General features: G+C 42.2%; 2 protein-coding genes across 2 annotated transcripts in view; one reads left to right on the forward strand and one right to left on the reverse strand.

Annotated features, from left to right (window-relative positions):
* LOC108101106 (neuroligin 4-like) overlaps window positions 1–23,163 on the reverse strand; it is a 42,837-nt gene that overhangs the window by 17,361 nt on the left and 2,313 nt on the right. The window contains 11 exon segments of the mRNA XM_043208984.1: window positions 1,315–1,926; window positions 2,430–2,624; window positions 2,627–2,938; window positions 9,217–9,546; window positions 12,362–12,480; window positions 12,938–13,374; window positions 15,937–16,311; window positions 16,693–17,126; window positions 17,365–17,514; window positions 18,010–18,227; window positions 18,709–19,140. Coding sequence (XP_043064919.1) covers window positions 1,315–1,926; window positions 2,430–2,624; window positions 2,627–2,938; window positions 9,217–9,546; window positions 12,362–12,480; window positions 12,938–13,374; window positions 15,937–16,311; window positions 16,693–17,126; window positions 17,365–17,514; window positions 18,010–18,227; window positions 18,709–18,959 — 3,433 coding nt within the window. The 5' untranslated portion in view covers window positions 18,960–19,140.
* On the forward strand, window positions 20,405–22,068 carry LOC108101105 (uncharacterized oxidoreductase YjmC). Its single transcript, XM_017205318.2, has one exon. The coding sequence runs from the start codon at window positions 20,441–20,443 to the stop codon at window positions 21,833–21,835; it is 1,395 nt and encodes a 464-aa protein (XP_017060807.1). The 5' UTR covers window positions 20,405–20,440; the 3' UTR covers window positions 21,836–22,068.

Consider the following 23,163-nt stretch of genomic DNA (forward strand, 5'->3'; position numbering starts at 1 on the left):
AAAGTCAAAAGTCCGTTGAACCCCGGCGAAGCGTAAATGTTTTTCCCGGCCCTCTTCTGGTTTTTCCTTTGGAGTTCCGTTTTTCCTTTCCAATGATTCAATAACACGTGTTAGTCGGCCCACAGCCAGAGAAAAAAAAATACAAGAAGCAAAGAAACAAGAGCGAAACAACCTCCTCGACGGCTGATTAGAGCAATTTCAATTTTCACGCGGACATTGTCGTTTTTCGTTGCCTCTGGCTTTTTGCATCGTCAGTCCTTTGGGCACGAAGGTCATTCAATTTGATTAAGCAATATTTTCGTTTGTTTGGGATGATTTAGCAGGAAAGTTATGTGTATGTGGGCGCACGAACCGTGACAGGTCCAACATTCCACTGTCATGCTCGTCTCTCTTTTTCTGACAATTTGGGTTTGGGGGAACCCTTAGTCATCCATTAACCCATTGTTTGGGTTTAAGGACTCAAATGGCAGCCAAAGGCTCGTGGAAATACTTTATAAATTTTGTATAAACATTATTTGCTGATGAAAAAGGTTTTTGTTTTTTAAACTAAAGTGTTTCTTTAGCGCAGAGAATTTAAGTTTTCATTATTCGGGTTGAATAAGTAATATAAATTTTTAAATAATGTATAAACAACTGCTGTAAAAAAAAGTTAGACTATTTTCTCACTCTTAATTTAATATTAATTGCCTCTTTGGATGTATCTCGTAACAAACTGTTTTTATATCTACACCTGACAGGAAAATTTATTTAAGTTTTAATTATAAACTTTACTTTTGCCGTGTTTGTTGGCCCAAATAAAATAAATTGGTTGGCCCATTTGCAACTTTCTGCATTTCCGTCTTATCCAACTTATCCTGAACCCAATAAACTCTGATTTTCAACCGCATCAAAGTTTCTGCCTGCTTGTAATGCAAACTGTATCTTAACATCTGCAGTTCTTGCCGAGTGTGAACTCTCACAAAAGCTTTTCAATCTCGAATTCATTTGCTTGAAATCGAATAAGCAGACTTGGAGAATCGCAGGAGGAGAAACAGAGAATCGAGTAGTGAGATAAGAGAAACGAGGTTCGGGACTCAAGATACAAGCGAAGAGGAAACAAGCACTTCATAATGAAATGAAATCTTATCACATTTCAGCTTGATTGCAGTCTACCCGCAATATTGTTGCCTTCCTGCCGAAGCTCAGGAAAAGTGGGAAAAGTGTGGAAAGGGCGGAAAACAAACTTGCAACTTTGGCAACAAGCTGCGCGCTGCGAGCCGAATTCAATTGCATATACTTTGGCAATGCGCCATGGCGTCTTCGAGTTGCACTCACCTGTCGTGGGATTGTGTCGTCCTGCGGCCGCCAGACTAAGATTGCGTGGCAGGGTCATGCAGTCACTGCCGGTGGATCCACCTCCTCCTCCGACGCCGCCGCCACCACCACCACCACCAGCACCACCTCCCAGGCCAGGACCCACTGCGGTGCTGGTGAGCAGGACATTGCCGCGACTGTCGACGAGGGCGGTGCCGCCGCCCGCCAAATTCAAGGCGGCCGTGTTGCGAGCGTAATTCAAAGTGGCCGCGTGATGGAGTCCGCCCGACTTGGGCAGCGTCATCATGCCGGGATTGTAGCTCACACTGCTGCCGGAGACCACCACGGAGGCGCCACCGGAAACGGAACCCCCGCCCCCACCGGCCCCGCCCCCCGCTGACCCGGAGCCGCCTCTTCCGAAGGTTTGCGTGCCGGTCATTCCCTTGATTTGCATGTGCTCCCTTTGCTGCTGCTGCTGCTGCTGATGTTGCTGCTGCTGCTGTTGCTGCTGCTGCTGCTTGGCACTGGTGCTGTAGGTGACGTTGCCCAGGCTGTCTGTGGTCACCTTTGACCCCTCGATCCCGCCGTTGTTGAGGGCGCCGCCGCTGCCACCGCCCACCTGCTGCTGCATACCTGCCAGAGAGGAAATTACCATTGTTTGAATTAAGTCTAACAGAAGAACCTAGTTTTGACATTCTAGAAATCGAAAACAAAAATGCTATCCATAAAACTTCTATAAATGTTATTTACAATTAGTGAGTTATTTAGTTTTTTAGACCCTAAATTATCCAATTTTGAGCAAATCATATTAATAAGATAATTAAATTGTGCATTGAAAAGGATTATAAAGTTATTGACAACATCCGAGTAAGTCGAAAATAAGTAAGTTCATTTTGATTTATAATTTACAAAATAATCTTTAAAAAGGTTAAATTCGTTTCTTGAAAGCGTTTTAAACAAAACGTTTTCCTCTTTTAAATAGTTATTTAATGTACATTTATTGTAGAGCACACAATATAAATGTTTTTTCTTTCTCATGATTGTTTCGTGGAATATTGTACTCTTGAAAACTCTTGCAACATACTTAAAGTTCCTGGCGAGTGCATTTCTCTTGGGGCCAAGTTGCCTTCACCTACCTGTGTTGGAGCAGATGTGCGGTGGCGGTGGCTTGACGTCGTTGGCCGCCGCTGCAGCCGCGGCCGCCGCAGCCTGGAGGAGCATCGCCGCCTGGCCGGCCTGGTCCTGATGGCTCTCCACGTCCACGATGACGTTGGCCGAGCTCTGCGAGTGACCCATGTGGTAGTGGGCGTGCTTGATGGGCTCCGGGGGTACGGGACCTGCTGGTGCAGGCTGCGCTGCTGGTACTGCTTCTGCAGGGTCTTCACCTCCAGTCGCGTCTTGTCCCGCTGATAGTAGACGCCGGCGAAAATCAGGACATTAAGTATGAGCAGGCTGCAGCCAATGGCAATCGTGACGCTGAGGGCCGTCGAATATGCCGCGTAGCCTGCCGCCTCAAAGCCAGAGGCCAAAGTATCCGAGGAGGCATTTGCCAGAGTTGTGGGAGCGAAGACACCTCCTCCACCGGAGTAATTTCCTCCGATGGGAATGCAGGTGGTGTACATGTTGTTCGGCTCCACGGTGGTAACTGAAACGAGAAGTGGGTTGCATATTAATCTCCGCGGGCTGGCTGTAGTTCATTTCGTTCACAGGGGGTCGAAAGCGAGTGCACGGGTCGTATGAGTAATGTCCACTGCCCGGCGAAACAATTTATACCCGTGAAAATCGGAGATCGGGTCGAAATATTGTTTCTGTTTCGTATCTTCTGACACACTTTAATGTAAAGCACAAATTGCCCCAGGTAACTTGAAGTTGTTTAAAATTGAAGTTTAATTAAAAACAACTTAATTCGCTTAGCACCTAACAAAAGGAAATCTTTGCCTGCAGCTGTCGTGTAATTCTGTTAAATGCCTTTGTCTTGTTTGTTTTTGTTCAACGGTATGTGTTGCCTTTTGTGCTGTCAGGAAAATTAGCTACAATGAAATCGATGAATAAACTGATGCAACTGCATAAAAGAAAGCAAACAACAGGTCAAATTATATTATCAAGTTTAATTAAATGTGCGAAACTCGCTGAAATTTTAGAAAATGCCTTTTGAATGTCGGCTTTAAGTTATGCAGGGCGCTTCCAAATAAATACATTTTTTCAATTATATTTTAAGTTTGGTTAATGATTAATAAGTTTGGAGTATTCGGTATTTATATATTTAAGTTTATATCCCCTTTTAGGAATTATATCTGTCCTTGTGATTTACATAAAAGTTATTAAGTTCTACTATTATTAAGTTCAATATTTGTGCAAGTAATGGATGGAGCTTGCATTCGGATTAGCAGGCTTAGGGGCTTTTGTGCCGCAATCCTTCACGGCGCTGGCTCCTTTGTCTCAAATGTCCAGAATACGGAATTATTTCCATTTCCTGTAGGAGCGCTGGAATATTTCGCGCTCCACTTGTCCGCCATTGTATTTGCGAAGGTATTCGAAAGCGACTGGAGGAGTTGGAAGAGCAAATGTCTGTGAAAACAAATGGGTTTCTCGCTGCCTTTGAAGCCCTGGGCCGGGCTCCCCTTGAAAATGTATTTGTCATTGTGCTGGAAGTGTCCTGGTGTCCTGGCATTGTTCTGCAGTCCCCTCAAGTGCTTCCTACACTTGGCATTGTTTTGTATTTGTATCAAGTGTGGGTAAACGAATGTCGTGTGTCTGCAAAGTTTCGCCTTTCAATTTTCTGCATATCAAACAATTTCGCCAAAGTTACTCGTCTCAAGATTAAAGACTTGTGCACGTATTTTGCATAAATATTTCCCAAATAAATCTCTCTTGATAATCGAAAGAGGAGTGGCAAAACTGGGGCCATATGCCGCCACCTAAGTCGGGTGTCAATAATCGTGTGAAGATTTGCAGCTGCCATTCAACCACTTGCTGCTTTGTCTAAGAGCTTTTTCAATTTGCATTCAAGTGTGGCATTTAATTTACTCAAGATTGTTTGGTCGGAAAAGCATCAGGTGAGCTCGGTCTCGAACTTTTTTGCTCTCGGGCAAGGCAATTCAATTTGGAATTATCCCCTATCTATACATAATAATTTCTTGCCAACTTTGTCCATCAATCATGGCGGCAAAGTCGGCCGCTCTCAGGCTCAAAAACTCTCAGCCTGTCACTTGAGCTCACTTGGGAACCTGCTTGAGACCCTTTTTTCCTTCCTTTTTTTTTTAGCGTGGGTGGACAACCCTTTTGCTAAATTGCATAACCAGATAAATTGTGATCCCCCCATCAGCAGATCCGACCCTGGCCACTAAGCTCTTTATCATTCCGCCCCATTTTGCATTTAATTTTGCAAGTACAAATACTTTTCAGTTGGTGTGCAGCATTTGGAATTTCCCCATTTCCCTCTTGTTTTTAATTCCTTTTTATTTTTATTTTTATTCCCATTTCCATTTCGCCCTTCCAAGGGCCGCATGCGTTCAAGGACCCCTGATAATTATGTTACGAGGACACATGGCCCCCAGCTTGAGGCAGACAGATAACCAAAAAGGCAGGGGGCAAAAGCAATGCTTAATGTGGCTTTAATTAGTGGAATCACAAAAAAAAAAAAGGCCAAAACGAAAATAATAAGAACGTAGGAAAGATGCAGGGCAAGCCAACACCATGCCATAAAATCAAACCGAAAGCCCTGGCTGCCTTTTTGTGCCACGAAAGCGAAAAATATTTGAGGCCGAAATGTCCTTGCATAAATTAGATATTAGCCGGGGCAACGGCATCAGCTGAAGCTGAAGCTGCCATTCTGCGAAGGACACTCTGGCATTTATTAAGTGAACCATTTCAATTTTCACTGATAGTTTGACATTTCCCAGCTTAATCAGCCAGGCTTCCCCGAGAAAAAAAAAACAACGAATCGCAGGAATTATGCAAATGATCGGAGGGCAAAATGGCGAGGGATTTTCGCAGTAGGCTTTCGGCTAAGTCTGGTTCCACATGTTGCGTTATCTCCATCTCTTTGCCAAATAACTCAGGTGAGCCGACTCCTGCCTGGTTTTCCTTTCTATTTCCATTTTTCCCAGGAATCCAGGTCAGGCAAAGTAGCACAGAGTTGATTTTGTGTGTGTGCCGTAGGATGTGGTTTGTTTGTTTTTTTTTTATTCTGCAAAACTGGTAACCAGAGCTTAGGAAGACGCAGGAAACTTGATGATGGGATAAACGGCATTGAAAGCGTACTCAGTGGGATTGAAAATGAGGAAGACTTCTAAGACTGCGAATCTGTTAAAGCAGACGTAATTATTGAGTGGTTTTGCTATACATCCGAACCTAAGCCAAACAACTTTACGATTTGAATTTGTGGTAAGAAATCAACAGCAATTTTGTTAACGACTAAATTAATGGGTACAGCGATTTTAGAATTAATCACCATGTGGAATGCTTTTGAAAATATATTTAATGGCTTTAAGACTGCAAGAGAAGATTAATGAGTGAAACTATATAAATTGAAAACCAATCTATACAAATGAATTTGGTATTGCAAAAGCGATTAACAATATTTGTGATTTTACCAAATTTACTATTAATCTCTTTTTGAAAATATAATATATTTAAATTATATTCAATTTTGAGTCCCATTAAGCTAGAATATTCGGGCACCATACATCTTGGCATCCTTAGCCGGTGTCAGCTCCTTTGATGAAAAGACACTTGACGTTTTCGTCGAAAGCACTCAACAAAAAAACCATACCCATGAAAAACAGAAATTTTCAAGTACTTCAGCACATCGCCAGCCCGACTTAAACTTCTTGCCGAAAACTTGGAATATGTATGCTCTCTCCGTTTTTTAGTTTTGCACGTCTTTCGATTTGTGTTTTGTTGCGGCTGCTTTGTTTACGGAGAAGACTCTCGTTTGGCTTGTGGGTTTTTTGGCTTTTAGCAGCATATCTCTGTCGCCCCAATTCGGCCAAGTTGAACAGCCAACGGCTGAGGTGGCGACGTCGTCGATGACAGGGGAGGTGCGGGAAAAACTGGAGAAGGAGGCAAGACAAGGCGGCACAGTTGGCAAAGTCAACGCTTAAATGAAAAGCATGTCAAAGTATGTCGAGTCCATATGACACTGTGACTCGGTCGCTGCCTCGCAGCGAGTCTGGGGTTTTTCGGTGGCTCTCCAATCTCCAGAGATTTTCCTTCACCCCCGCACCTCCCCTATTTTTTCCTCCCTGCCGCCCACAACACCCTCGAATTTCCCAGCTAGTGCCGGGTGTTTTCTGTGGCCTGGCTGCGTCGTCGACGACTGTCAACCTGACAGCTGTTTGTCGCATTTCAGGCATTTTATCATCTTCTACTTCCACTTTTTTGCCCCCCACCCCTCTACACTCCACACTCCAGTTCGCTTTTATCTACCGCTCATCGCTCTCATCTCCATCTCTAGTTTTTTGCTTCTGGTCTTGGCCGGTTTGCAAGTTTGTTTTGATGGCCGGATTTAGTTTTGCAGCATTCGGAGCCCCTGCACTAATTGAAATGAACATTTGTTGTCTGTGGTCCAACACCCCCTCATCAGCATCCAACATTAGCCACCGCAAGCCGCCCTTTGACCTCCACCCATTCGGCAGTTTGTTTGTTTGGGTAACAGATTAGTCGTATGTCTGCCAAAACCCGAACTGAAGTGATTAAATTTAAACGCAGCTTGTTTTTAACGGAAGTAAAGGCTAACCGGAGGAAACTGGGATTTAATATTAAATAGGTTTGTTTTATCTTGAACTTTTTATGTAATTTCTAGGAACTAAACTACAATCTTTAGAGTATAGTTCATCCCTAATAAACTGTAAGCATGAAGTGATTTGAATGAACTAAACTTTTATCGGTTTGTATGGCTCTTTCTCTGAAGTAAAACAAATTTCTTTCTTTGTTTCTAAGAAGCAAACAATTTAATTGCAGTGCCAACAGCATGATTTAGACATTTAATCTAAAGACTCCTCCATCTCTCGACCGACCAGAGTCAACATTACAATAATTTTTAATTTACCCGGTTCCCAAGCGAAAGCGTTCTCGACTGCCACGCCCCCGACGACGCCCCTGCCCCCAAGAGCTAATGCATTTTGCATTGGCCAACTTGGCAAAGTGCGGGATATAGAAAATGGCGGGGGCATTTAGTAGCTTGGCTGGGGGAAAGTGGAAAGTTTGCCTGAAATTGACTGTCTTAGTTTTGACTTTGAGATAAGCCAGTGTCGGTGGAAAAGTGGTAGCAGTTGCTATGGCTTGAAACAAGGCCACGCCCACAAGGCAATGGTCCGCCCCCCAGAAACGCCGCACATAAGCATTTGATGTTTGAGTTGGATTTCCATCCGTTCCCCTTGCCGCCAGTGAAATGCAGCTGCAGTTGCCCCAGCTGCGGGGACAGTTTATTAAAAATGGCAAAAACATAAAGAAAACGAGGAAAAAACAAGCAGCAAAGTTTGCTGTTAATTTAGAGTAAGTGTTGAAAAAGTTTCCGCCAACGAGTTTTACATAAACTGGTTTAATGACTTCCCATCCGAGAGCGAGAACGAGAAATGGGAGGGAAGGGGGTGGGGGCAAGTGCATTAAAATTATGCGCTATTTACATTTGTGGCATCTTAGACAGAAAAGACCCTCTCTCTTTCATCCGAAACCCTCCTTGCAGTCGGGTGAATGTAAACGAGAAATTTGTGCCACAGACAGTTTGGGTTGGGAAATGACGAAGGGGCAAGGGGAAAGGGGTAAGGGGATGTTTGAAAAAAGGTTACACACACTTAATGCTTATAGAGATTACAGTTGAGTGCATTTCCAAAAGTCAGCACTCGACACAATATAAATTCAAAAGCCAAACCGTATCCCGGGCCGGACGCAATTTCAATAAGCAGAGAGAGCCCCAGCTGGAGGTCCAAGTTCGGGGCTGGGTCAAATGGAAATGTCATGCCGGCTTGGGACAGAATGGCCCCACAAAAATGCCAACTTTGCAATTTACTTGCTGCGAGACCACAAAGTGAAGTAAACACTGACTAGGCCGAGGCCAACGTCAAGAGTAAACAGAAATCTTTGCTGCCGAAAGTGTTGATTTTCAACTCACTCCCCGGCAAACAAACCTTTCGCAAAAAAAGAGGCAAAAAAAATGGAAGAGGAGCCAAATAAATAGAACGAGTTTTCTCCTTTTGAATTTGGCTTTATTTGAAAGGGGGACCCCACATGGCTATTCGGAATATATTTCATCTGCCGTCGAGTTATTAAACAAATGCGCACATGTGCGTACGAATTTGTGGCCTCATCCTAAATATTTGGCTTTGGATCTCAAACAGCTTGATCATCAAGGCACATACGTGGCGTATGAGTAATATTGGTAAAACAAACTGAATAACCGAATGTTTGAGGCCAGCTATGGAAAGCAGTTATGATGTGCATATTTGATTGGCTTACTTTAGAGTAAAGTATGATTAATGAAATTGGAAGGCCTATTGATTACTTATTTCGTTGATTACCTAAAAACATATATCGCAATAAAATGTCAAAAAATAAATCGAAAAGGAGTATTTAGCCCTATTCTAATTTGTCGGACTTACGCAGAATCTGCAATTAAATAAGTCAAGCCCAAAGGCCAGTGAAGTGTCCTTTTTGCTTGGCCTTTGTCAAGCGTATTAAACGACAACTGCAGACTGTGCAAAGGGCCAAAAGGGACGAGGCCGAAATACAATCTACAAAGGCGATAGGCCTTATTCCTTTGGGCTCGGTTTGCCGTTTTGTGCCGGCTTATTTGTTGTTTTTAGGCATTTAAGTGACAGCGACAAGCCGCAGCGAGCGTATGAATGCCTGTCTGTGTTTGTTTTGTGGGTTGGGTGAAAGTGGAGGGGAGGCTGAGGTTGAGGGTTTTTGCAGGCTACTTACCGCCCAATATCCCGTTCAAATAGGCGGAGGCGTTCAGTCCACGACCCTTCTTCATCATCAATTGCTCATCGATGAGCAGGAGTCGCGATGACGACGACGACGACGATGAGGAGGATGAGGAGCCGGCCGCTCCGGCGGCGGCTGCTGTCGATATGCCAAACGGATCCGGTTTAACGGGTCCCTCGTACAGGTCCATATCGTCGTGATTGCGGAACAGATTGTGCCGGGCTATCACATCCTCCATCCCGGCGCGATGGAGCTCCGGTATCAGGCGCAGCCAAATCGAGAGTTGATGGGCCCGAAAGTGATTCTTAATGCGCGGCTTCATTCCTGGAATTTAAAGAGTATCCCGGTTAGTTCAAGTAAGTTGGGTGATAAAGCAGGAAAGGGGGGAAGTTCCAATGTAAACATCTTCATTTTCATTTCCATGTGACAGATACCAAAACACACACTCATCCACACACACACGGAACATGCATGCAAATAGCTCTAATGCTAAACTATTCCATTTGGCCGTTGCCTGGGCTGCTTTTGGGCCACTTTCGAGTCATTTGCATGCCAAAAAGGTGAGCGACAGACACTTGGCTCAATTGAGGCCAGACCTCCTCGGTTCTCCGGGTTGCAGGGCTCCACCCTCGGTTCCGAGACCTGATGTCTTGTTTACCTCGGCGGGTGAAAGCGACATAACTGTTTAATTTTTGATGCCCCACCTATTCCTGTAAGGACCTGCCTGGTGCACTTCAAGAAAATCCATATAAATAGTCCTTTTAAGCATTTGGTTAATTAAATAACATAAACTTATTAATTACACAAGTCTTCAAAAAAATCTTAATGATTGGGTCACCTATTTAGATTTACGAAATATAACCAAAAGAGTTAATTGTTATTAGGCTTTGTTAAACTAGAAATCATAAAGAGGAATATTTGATGATGATTTCTTGCAAATTATTGAAAAATATATGTCGTTTTCCGAGTGTAGCCAAATATGGTTTCTCCTATGCAGAACCGAGCCACAAATGACTGGAGTTTCATACCCCACATCTTTGAAGGAAAATCCTGGGGAAGTGGAAGTGGAAGTGGAAGTGAGCGCTTCCTCATATCTGCACGTATTTATAAATATCTGAAAAGTACCGAGAACGACTTTCAAATATTCAGAAAGCTCTTACACACCTTTGAGCTCTTATTCCCCGCCCAGGGAGGCATTCACGAGAAAATATGATTGCTGGGCAAAGGACCTCTGCACCTGCAATCATCAATCGCAAGTCGAAATCCGAAATCCAAATAAATATGGCACGCATTCTGCTCGCTGCATAATTCACGCAACAGAACTTTCATACAAGCTGGCTTTTACATAAGATATTCTTATAGTTCGATCTGAACATATATACATATAGTATGTTTGCCATATATATGTATGACAGGTGGCTTTGTATGCCGGAGATCCTTTGTGCGAGCTCCCCAACAAACATTATTTGATTTCGATTTCAGTTTGCAGGCGTATCAAATGAAAACTGTGTCCGCCACTCCACGGCGGAATCCTTTCAACTTGCTTATGTAAAGTGCAGGCGGTACTGTATAGAATGTCAGCTGTCGCTGTGTGTCGTTTCAATTAAAATCAAGCGAATAAAAAAGATATGTGGGGTGAAGATGGAGAACGTTGTACATGTGCGCAGATATATCTTTTGATACGTATCGTCCTTCAATGCTTACATCTGCGTAAAGTGCGTGTCGGCAGGGCTCCTCTCCCTTCCCCTTATTTTTTTGCACCTCTTAGCTCACTAAAAGTATAAAAAAGCCATTCTCGCGTGCACAATGTAAAGCAAATCCATTGCCATAACCTGTGCGTAATTTTCATAAAGCGTTAAGCGCGCGTATCTGTCGCTATCCACGTGTGCGTGAGTGTAGGTGTGTGTGTGTGGGTGTAAAGCTTATTTGTGTGTGTCAAGTGGGTATATTGATTTTCAAGTATTGCAAGCATTTTTCTTTTACTTATTTTGCTCCTTCCTTTAAAAACATATTTTTACTGGGAAACTAAAAGTTTAAAATAAACTTAAATAATTACTCACTATTACAATTTATTTTAGATATCATAAATTTGAACCTATGTTATTTGAGTATGCAATCAATTTGGTCTAGTATGTTATTTCTTGAATGGGTTTACTTTAAATTTAAAACACAGTTTTTTTGTAATTGATTTGATTGGTTACAATTTTCATTTATTTATTTTTAAACAGTTAAGGGTATTTAATAATCGTAGCATTATGTAAATCAAATGTTCAACACCCTCTATCGGCTTTGTGAATTTTCCCATGTTCCTTGTCGCGTTCGGGCACAAAAGGTGTGAAAAATTTGAAATTAATAACATTTTCGTACATTTGACATGAAGCAACGGTGCCATTTTAACGCACACATAAAGCTTTATGCGCTGCCGCCCACTCAGATCCCCTCAGACCCCCTCAGCCCCCTTCAGTCCCCCAAGGATACAGGACCCCTCACTTCAGGTAATGTTTCTACAATCTCTGGGCGTTTTGATTGCCCTTCATCTACATCGTGGTTCTGCCGGTGCTTCACTGTACACCTACAGTCGCCCCGTGTGATGTTTTTTCCCACTCACATTTCGTTGAAGTACTTGTGTGTTAACTCCCTCGTTTTTCCTCTCCAATTTGTTGTTGTTAGCAAGCAAAGCATGCTGCCTTCTTTAAAATTCAAATTAAATTTGATTCTCCCTTTTTTAGCTGGCTGTGTGTGCTTAGGCTCTTCTCCTTTTTGGGGAAATTTGTAGCTTTTATTTGGCATGAATTCCATGAATTCTTTTTACTGCATGCCAAAGTAGCCATACAACATTTTGCAGCCGTTTTCGGGGTGAGCGTTTTATAAGAAATGGTTTTGTTGCTAAAGCCACTTGCATATTAACAAGCAACTCAAATTCCATTTAAAACATGGCCGTATTAAAAGAGAAAACACAAGCAAAGTTTCACACAGGTATCAAACTTTTAAATAGTTTTCCATTTCCATTTCTGAGCAACAGACAAACAAACTACCATTTCGTTAGAAGCTTACGCAAAGAATTTTCTTTGAGCCATTCGCACAAAGATAGAAAAATTGCAATCTCAGTGGGGGAACGGTAAAGTTTCTTCAGACTCACCTATTTCCAAATACTTTTGGTGCAGCGGATCATAATTTTCCCAGGTGATGCTGCGGAAGCGGTTGCGCTCCTTTGAAACCGGCAGCGACGAGTCCTGCCGATGATGTTCATTCGGATTCCTGAAAGAAAAAGGAAAATGTTCAAGATGCACTGTCACTAAATCGTTATGAAAACTTTAAGACTATTATTCTCATAGAAAATCATTTTACGGAGACATAGTGACCCAAATATGCAAATATAACACTTTGGAAAAATCCGTTTGGACACAAAAAATTATGCTAATAACAAAAAACTTTTTTTGTTTATCTTTTTTTAGTTCACCGATGCAATCTAATCTTTGCAATCAGGAATATTTTTCCAAGTGTTTACTGAAGCTCCTGTTTGTAGCAAAAAATACTTAAAACTTCTTCGAAGCCTTTCAAAAACTCTCATGTCGATGTTGATTTTGAGTGGCACTTTTCGTTCAGTGCATAAGTTAGTAAGACGTTTAAGTGGGGCTTAAAAGTGTCGAGCGGACAGCAGGTGTCCTAAGTCTGCTCAGGGACACTTTCGGAGCTCAAAGCTTCCCCAACTTACCCGGTGCGTGCAAAGTTGGTCCAGAATATCATCACCGCCTCGGACAGAGCCGTTTCCGATTTGGTGTAGTTCTGCGGAAAGTGGCTGAAACCATCGACCAGTGGGGCTCCGAAAATGTAGGGCAAGTCCTCGCCGTGCACGGTGCCCATCCTCTGGGGATAGTCGCCGTCCTTCGTCTGGTAATCGAACACATAGAAATAGCAGCGACCGGAGGGCTGAGTTGAGGTCCCCGCCGAAGTTGAGGCAGCTGCATTTGCTCCCGATGAGCCAGCAGGCGAGGATGAGCTGACAGGCGGCGGGGAATTGGCTGCCAGGATGTCACCTGCCCGGACAATTGGAGCCACGAACTGGGCATCCGAGAGAGCGGCCACGGCGGTGTCCCGCGTGTTGATCGGGTGCTGCGAGGTGCGATCCCAATCCGTGTACTCGTTGACGATCTGGGGGCGAAAGGATTTTCCAGCTCAGATTTGGTTTGCAAAAACAGTTTGTGTACCAACAAAAATTACACTTCAACTTTACTAACTAATTTTCTTTACTCGAGTTTTCAATAGTTATAAAAATATATATAAATGTATATAATTCGTGGAAGAATTATAAGAGAAATAAAAAAAAATATTCTATTGAATCATTTTGATTTATAAAGAGTATTAACGCAAAAATTGTAATTTGAGATTTCTAGTTACTTGTGCCTACAATGAAAAAGGGAAAATGATTTTACATTTCATTGAGACTAAAGCATAAAGTTAAATATCCCCTGAATTGCAAATTAAAATTCGAAATATATACAAGTCAGAAAAAATAATAATGAATATTAATTAAAATTTTTAAACCGTTATTAAGTTTCCAAATGATGCACCGATTATTCTTGTCTTGTTTTATTTTAAAACACATTTCAAACAATGATTTTTCTTCGCTTCTTTTGGAGAGTGTAAAACAGAGAGGGGAATTTTAGATTTGCATTGGCTGCATGTGTGCCAAGTCAAATCCTGGCTGGATTACAAGCGGATTGCAACTGTTTGCTGTCCTTGTTTGCGGTGGCCATTCGCCACCGCAGAGCGAGCAGGAGGAGGAGTAGGAGGACCTGTTACCACCACTATGATTATTTCTACCCAGCATGTGTTCAAAAAATAAACGACCGCAAAATGCATCTGTAAAATCGATGTCATGCATAATTTAGAAACCCTATCATAAAGAATGGAACGAAAACCAAAAAAAAAAAAAAATGGAACAGAAACCGATTCTAAAAATTGTGCGCGGAATACATTTACATGGTTATTCGACTTGCATTTATTTTTGGATTACCATTGATTTTTGTTTTGAAAAGTTTGTTATTTTTAAGTTCGAACTCGAATGAATTATTAAAAGTATTTGATTTGTCATGATTAGCTTGTGGTTTCGATCGAAGCCTTTTTACTGCCTGCGAGTCACGCTGAACTGCACTGTGACCTATATAAATTGAGCTTTCTGAAGTATAAAGAGCGGGATTGCGCTGTGGTTATACAAAAGTATAATGAAGTAAAATAAATACGGACTTAAGCGCTATAATCGTGATATATGCCCTGGCAATTTACGACTTCTTGATAAATGCGAGTGTGCGTGTGAGTGTGTGAATGTATCTGTGCCCGGCACTTACACACGCACACATAAGCGCATTCAGGATGCGTGTGTGTTAATGCGACGAATGGTGACCGAGGCTGAGGTTCAGATACAGCTACAGCTACGGATTCAGATTCATATACAGATACAGATACAGCTACGGATACAGATACAGATACAGCTACCATCAACCAGCTACAGATTCAGATTCAGATTCAGTTCCAGTTTCAGACGTCGACTGGTGACGGTTGTCGTTGGATGCTTCTCTGTTTTCTCCGCTGCTGCTGTTTGCTGTGATTTGGGTTAAGTGCTGCTTGTGCGCTTTTAAGTAGGTACATGTGTGTGTGTCTGTGTGCGCGCACGTACGAGTGTGTGTGTGCCCGCGTGCAAGTGTGTGGGTGTGCGCCTATGTCCTTGCACACATTTGCCAAATAAAGCGTGTTAATGTTTTGGCAGCAATGGCGTGTTAACTGCCTTCCATTTCGCTCGCTTGCACAAAACAAAAATAAAAACAAAAAGCCGGCAAGAGAGCATAAAATAAATATATACAACGGCCAAATGTAAAAAAATGTTAAAAAGTTACAAATGCCCTGAAACATGAGACAAACATCTACACACACTGTGTGTGTGGGTGTGTGGGGTGTGTATGTCTGTTTGAGTGGAGAATGTTACCCATACGCAATGTGAAATTATAATTACACTCGCACATACTCAAACAGAGTACCAACATTTTAATTGACTTTTTTCAGTTGCAACCGTTGTTGCTGTTTGAGCTTTGGCTCTAGAAGTGTTTACTTTCAGCCAATTACCCTAGAGGAAATATGAACTTTTCCACTGCCCTCGCAAAAGTGGATTTAATCATTCTAATGCATTAGAATTGAAGGATACTTTTAAGGCGATAAAACAATTTAGGTCAGGGCCTCACTGTAAAGGAATCATTAGAAAAAAGAAAGCATTCACAAAAATAAAATTCATTATGCTTAGTTTGCATGCAAATGATTTATGATTTTTTAAGAATTCAGCGAAATGTAAAGTGTAAAAGAACCAGGGGAATTAAATTTGCATAAGCATCCATAAGTCTAGTCAATACTCAATTTGCATACAAAATTCCAAAGCAAAAGAAATGGAAAGAAAATAGATGATTCACTATGGCGAAACATATTTCTTTCATCCGCAAACCGTCTATAAAGTTTTAAGCAGAAACTTTTCAAGTTGAAAAGTAAGCTCCAAGATAAAGGCAATAATTAAGCTTTAACTGATGGCAGACTAGCGAACCACATAAAGTCATTTGGAGGGGAGATAAATCTGATGGCAAGATTAATGGCGCGACTTGGCAGACATCCCTTGCTCTCAATTTATATATATATATATATATAGATGTGGAAAAAAGTAAAAGTACTTACCGTATAGAATATCTCGTTGAGGTGATAATTGTAGGCATTGCGGACGTAGGTGCGGATAATTTTGTCGCGTCTCTCGCCCTCGAAACCATTTTGTATATCATGAGCACTGAAGCGCCAAATCGATTCGCCCGTAACGACGCCAAACAGGACGTCATAGTGACCGCCCATGTTTGCCGTTCCCGCACCACCGCCGCCAAAGTATCCACCGCCAAAGGGGGAGCCACCTCCCCCGCCACCGGAACCGCCTCCAGAACCACCACCACCGCCGGCGGACGACTGGAAGCCGGAGTCCGCTGACGAACGCCTCGAGTTGCGCGCCATTAAATCATCGATATCGAGATTGGAATGTCCGGGTCGTATGACAACGCCATCAACCTAAATTGAAATCGAGGAGGGAAAAGGAATCGCAAGTAAATGACAGGAGTAGTGGTCCAAACTCAAGGAGCGGCAAGCGGCGTAAGTAAGTAATAAAGTCCATTGAAGCGACGACCGAACAAAGGGAGCAAGTGCCACAAAAAGCGAAACCGATGGCTTTAAATGAGTGTCCTGTGCTGACTAAATCTTTTCTAAGATGGCTTTGAGTTTTTCAATAAAGCACAGCTCCTTTTGTTCGGCCAACTGATGGTCCTCTTTAACTTATAAGTAGATTTTAAATTTGAAATGAAATCGTGACTTTGAAAACCAATAAAGCTTTGTGGTGAATATTTTTAAGGCTTTAAAATTAATTAAATTATTTTGAATATGAACAAAACTCACCGAGGGCCCAAAGGAGGTAAGAAAGTTGGGAGCCTGAATATCAGCGGAATATAAATCCTCGAGTGGGACATCCCTTAGGCAGTCAACTATCTGCTCGTGGTGTCGATTGATGTCCTCGGGAATGGTGCAGTTCACCTCCTTGGCCAGCTTGATGGCGAATAGAACCGGATCCTCAACCAATGCCCAGGATGAATATGCAGACCCAGACATGAGAATAGCCCGATGGAAGAGACCTCGAACCATTGTGGGTGAGGTCATCAGGTAGTTTATACAGGCTGCACCCGTTCCATGACCCGCCAAGGTCACTGAGTTGGGATCCCCGCCGAACTTTTGGATATTCTGCTGGATCCAATGAAGCGCGGCCATCTGATCCATCAACCCATAGTTGGCCACTCTAGCATGAGCATGCGGATTGGGATTGGCGTTGAGGAAACCTGATAAGATAATATATAATAATACCATATATAATAGATAATATAAACAAAATTACTAAAAATCGATTAATTTGTAACCATTGCAGTTCTTTCTTGTAACAAAAAGTCATTTTTAAAAATCAAATAAAGTATTAAATTATTAAATTATTAAGAAATTTATAACAATTTTGTAATTTAAGTGCACTTCAGTTTATTTTTTGCCGCTGACTATTGTGCATATATTTTATTCATTGCTTACCCAATATCCCCAACCGGTAGTTGAGTGTCACCACCACCACCTCGCCGTAGCTCGCCAGGACACTGCCGTCGTAAGGATTTCCGCTGCTCCACTCGAAGGACTCGCCGTGTATGAACACAATCACCGGCAATTTCTTCTCATTGGCTCCGGCTGGCAAATGGTAAAAATACCAGCAAAAAAGAGTGAACAAAATCGTGTTAGTGTATCAGCCGTTGAAATCATGATACAAATATATTAGTTGTATTTTTTAGTCGAAACCTGTGATATCGCGTTTTTCCCTTTCAACACACCGCCAAGTGCCCGAGAGTGCTCATGACCCATTAAACGTTTCCGTTTGCGTGCAAAGCGGATTTCGCCGGCACTCCGGCGGAGGAATCGCTTCAGATTAGCGATTCCCCCGAATCCGGCTTGGCCCACGGATTGTGGGCTTAGTGGGGTGGCACTTGCGATAAGATTTGCGCAATGGTTACGTGAGCTCTAGGTTTTCTTTTGCGTAGAAATTATTGGCATTACGTGGCGTACGATTAATCTTAATTAATTGAATTTAAATGAGATTTATGTGCGGCTTTTTGTGTTCAAATTGTAGCTGCGAAGTATTTTCTGGGGATTCCTGCAGAGTGCCTTAATGTTTACTTCAGGGCTTACCGTTGACCGGCGAGAAGACATTCAGGTAGAGGCAGTCCTCGGACTGGTTCTCCAGAAAGGGCAGCAGTCTCTTCAAGTACTCCAGCCGACCCTTGGGCATCTTCTCCAGCGCCGCCGTCTCGTTTTGGATGTTGGGCATTCGCTGCGGACAGACGGGACTGTACTTGTCCGATATCCGAATGCCGTCCCAAGGCGCTGGTGCTCTTGTTGGACTAAACCTACAAATTTCGAATTATGACTTTAGATATCTTGAAGCTTAAAGATAGTTATAAATATTAACAATAAAAACTAAAGGAGGGTATTAATATAAAACTTTAAAACGTTGGTTCGCTTATTGCCTTCTTTATGAATACTATTGATATTTTTCAATATTTTATAATTCTATTTAAGTAATCATTGGGAAAAGCTTAATTTAGTAAACGAGATTTATATTTACACATATGAAAATAAAATCAATTGGAAATTAATTAATTATGTATTATAAATTAATTAATTAGGAAAAATTTCAATAAGTAAAGAGGATTTATATTATATTTACATTTATGAAAAAAATATTAATTGTAAATTTTTATTTTAAAATTTGATTTATTTTTATTTATTTAAGTTCCAAAGTAAATAAGAATTTTTCAACCCAATACCCCAGAATTTGTTAAATAATTTAAGCTTACAAACACAAGTGCAACTCTTCCCTCTACTTACCGATTTTGTTTGGTGGGAGGCGTTGCATATGGCACACCGAGGAAGACCTCCACGGAGCGCAGGAAGCGGAAGCTGTCCAGCGGCAGGATGAGTCCGTGCAGGCGGCCATAGCGCGTCTGGACGATTCGGTGGCCCAGGCGGGCGCCCTTGTAGATGTCCGCCGTGGAGGCTTGCGCACAGTGAAGCCAGCCAAGGAGGACTGTTGGAAGCAGCAGGAGCCGGAGCAACAGCAGCAGCTGACTTTCCCCCATCCTGGCACAGTGGAGCTTCGAGTTGCGCGACCTGACCGAGCTATCGTTGAACTGTCTTCACCTATTTCGATGTGGCTCTGGATTGACGCGATTTCTTTCTGGTCATTTAGACTATCTGTGCTGATGGGCTGGGTTAACGAGACTAGCTGCCAGCTGACTGGATTTCATCTTTTTATAGAATCTGGAAATATGTAACATGCCACTAATTAATAAGAGGTAGGAAAAATCCTTTTCACAATTTTGTACAAGCTTCTTCTCGAAATTCTCATTACATAATTTGTGCGTTTAATACAATAGCTTTCTATGATGTTGTCATTTTAAGTTTAAACTCTGTTTAAGTCGCCTTTTATCAATATTAATGTATGTCAGAAATATTTAAATAATAATATAATTATATTTTTAAAAGTACAATAATCCACATCCGTATGAATTCATATTACATTTTGCTATTTGCTTTATGTGACAGGATAAAAACAAACTACAGCACCAGGTGGTTATTATAAAATCTTTTGTGTTTGGCATATAAATTCAGATCCCAACTGTTGACTGATAACTAATTCAATTATATTTTACCGATGGCCGTGCAAACTAATTGGTCGTTTATTATCATGAATATGAAATGCAACCATAATGTATTTATTTTTCGTATTAAACCATTCGCTACAAGCTGAAACGGCAACGAATTAAATTTTATTTTTATCTGAACCGAGTTGGGAGGCCACATGAATAAACAAGGTCACCGGCACATTTTCCACATCCCCTGAACACTGAATAAGCAGCTGGTACCCTCAAAATGTATCTGTATCTGTACATTTATGTATCTGTATGGTATATGCACGCCTCAAGGTTACTTTACACATCCCTAACTATGCCAGCGCAATTTGTGTGCATTTTTAAGCTTTTGCTCTGCATTTATTTTCCCTTTTTTGGCATTACTCTGCTTATTTGTGTGCTGATATTTCGTTGTTCCTACGCTGACAATTCAAGTACGCACAGCGGGTGCTGCCTGCGAAACTAGCTCATTTGGATATGTACGCTTATTTGTGAAAAACGTATATATCTTCTTATATGTGCTGCTTTCTGAAATGTGAGCTGTTGCTACGAGCCAACCGTTGGGAAAACAACATCATGAATAGCAAAGCTAACTAGTTGCATGGGGAGTTTGTTTGAAAATGTCCATGTCTGAGTGCCAGTGTAGAAAGCATTTTTTGGACAAAAGAAATATCCATTTTATAAATTAAAAACAATAATGTATCAGTCAAGATGAATACAAACAAAACATAACAACAAAAATAAATTTTAACAAAAGGAACGCAAGAGGAATATAATAAACTTTAATTCCACTATGTTATTTTATATATTGCTTTATAATTCCTTTTATAACTTCCATTATCTTGCTTTGTACTAGAATGCAGTAGTTTAAAATTCATCATACCTTAGACAAATACTACAAAAGTAACTGAAACACATATTTTTTAAAAATGAGGCTAATGATGAACTTTTTGGATGCCCTACGAAAGGTGCGACTTAAGTTGTCGGTGGGAAATCTAGTAAACAGCAACCAGTTACCAAGAAGGTTGGCAGCACCTAGAATTGAAGATGGGGGAGCTAAGTCCATGGAAGACGAGGATCGGTTGATCAACAAGTCCAATGCGGATCTCGACAATAAAGAAGGGAAACAACCCGAACCGGAAATGCTGTGGCAGAACATCAAGAGAGTGCTGCTCATGTGTGGTGGTCAATCAAAACCAGGTGGCGTTGAGGATAAGAAGCGGTTGAAGGACTCCAGGAGACTGGTGGATGTACTGGAGGCCCAGCGGTTTGTTAGCGAGGTTTTCGCCGCCATGGAGGTGCCCAAACAGGCGGCCAGCGAAATGGCCGACGCCTTGATAGCCGCCGACTACATGGGCCAGCGTTCCATGGGCATCCATCGGTTGCCAGCGATTGCAGCGGATCTTCTTAATTGCACAGTGGCTGGCAATGCCACGCCGGGAATTGTGTCCGAAAAGAAGGCCATCGCCTTGGTGGACGGCCACAATGCTCCCGGTCCGGTGGTGGCCAACTTCTGCATGGATCTGGCCCTGCAAAAGGCCCGAGAGGTAGGAATCGGTTGGGTTTCGGCTCGCAGCTCAAATTGCATCGGTTTTGCTTCCTGGTACGCCTGTCAAGCTCTGGAACAGCGAATGATTGGTCTGTGCATGACCAACGGAGCTCCCACTCTGGTGCCTTCGGGCGGAGTTGAACCCATTCTCGGCGAAAATCCCATCGCCTGTGCTGCTGCCGGTGTAAACGAACAGTTTCTGGCTGATTTTGGCATGGCCGCCTGCTCGCTGGAGGAACTGGAGCTCTCCTATTGCAACGGCTGGTCGAGAGAAGTGCCGAAATTAGTGGCTTTGGACAGGAACGGAAAGGAGACCAACTCGACGGAGGAGGCTTTGAGGGCCCAGAGAATACGAGCCTTTCAGCCGGAGCACAAGGGTTTCGGTCTGGCTGCCATGGTGGATATTTTGTGCGGTGTGATGACAGGGGCTCGGTACGCAAATCAAATCCAGCGCCGCGGAGTCTATAGTACAGAAAACGGGCCAGCGGATCTGGGCCAAGTTTTTGTGGCCATCGATCCGATGCGCTTTTGTCCCTCTTTTGAGGACCGATTGGGCGATTTTCACCGGCTATTGAGACAGGCGATGCCCAGCAAGGTGGGAAGACCAGCGTTGGTGCCCGGTGACAAGGAGATGGAACACATGGCGATGGTCGACGAGCAGGGCGGACTAACAATGTCACAGTGCACCCTTTGTGTCCTGGAGGAACTCGCCACAAAGTTTGGCATTGCCCCTCTCAAGATGAAGGGCAAAAAACCAGAACTACAGATGCAATAATTCAATTCAAGTCCCTTTTGTAAGTCAACCGCTCGTCAAAATGTTTAACTTAATTAGCAAACAGCAAGGATATTATTTGATTTTTTTTTTTGATTATTTACCAATTAATAATAAAATAAAAAAATTCAAATGGTTAGTGAGATAGCACAGGATAAAAAAGTAGCTGATATTCATGCTTTTTATCCTGTGCTGTTTCACAATCCCTCAATATGTTTTATAATTTTATTCAAAAAGTAAACATTAATTATAGTTATATAAATTGTATATTGATATAATACACATCGGACAAACATGATGTAAGGCAATATACAAACAATATTCAACAAAAAACTAAGGGTTTAATTAAATTATAATTGGTTAAAAAAACTTGTTTTTATGCATAAAAATAATTGCAATACCTTATATAAATGCACACAACGGAATCCATCAACCATTTCAGAAAACTTATGTATATCAAAAAAAAATATAGAGTAATTTGAAGAAACTTTAGAAGGATACTCAATGATACAAAAAATTGACATTCTTCGTAGAAGTTCGTAAAGTTACATAAAATAACTCAAGCCCGGAATTCACAAAATTTAAATGCAAATTAAAGCACTGAGTCTGGTTTCCGTTGGGTAAAATAAAGGAAGCCAAAGTTCACGGCAAGAAATAGACAAAGTTCGCTCAGCAAATATTCACCTCTAATATAGCAACAAAAGGGGAAATTTTCAAGTGGCTTCCTGTCCGTAGACTAATTATGTAGCGCTAAAATATTCAAAAGTTCAAACCGAGCTCGTCTTTCTTCATCTGCCGGCGTTTATTTGCACACGGCAATAAAAACGGGAAAAATCTGCATAATTATTTGCGCTAATTTATGCACTCCCCGGAAAGCACACCTTGTTCTCTTCGTTGCCAAAAAGTGTGAGCCAACAGCTGGGCCAACTAAAAATAGCAAGTCAGGTATTTGCTGCTTAATTGTGTGCGTGTCTGTCATAGCAAAGTAAAGTATCCGCCGAATCGATAAGGAAGCCAAAAAAAACGGCCGAGAGCGAAGGAGAAATCGTCCCAATCATTGGCAGAATGATTAATATGATTTCCCTGCTCATCAGATTCTGGCCGTGGGGGCGTATGAGTAATAAGCTGAAACTTTTTATGACAGCCCCTCGGTGCCGGGGTAAATTATGGCCTCCACCAGCCAGCTCTTATGATGTGCGCATTGTCGTCGCCAGTCGATGGCCCTATTCTTATCCGCATTCCCGGTATCCTAAGAACGCAACACCTGCGTCTTATTGAGGTCCTGCGGCTGCTCCTGGCCCACGCACGTGACTGCGGCGTCCTTGTTGCGA

Source organism: Drosophila ficusphila, unplaced genomic scaffold, assembly GCF_018152265.1.
Source record: "Drosophila ficusphila isolate 14025-0441.05 unplaced genomic scaffold, ASM1815226v1 contig_791, whole genome shotgun sequence".
In the NCBI taxonomy this organism is placed as follows: domain Eukaryota; kingdom Metazoa; phylum Arthropoda; class Insecta; order Diptera; family Drosophilidae; genus Drosophila; species Drosophila ficusphila.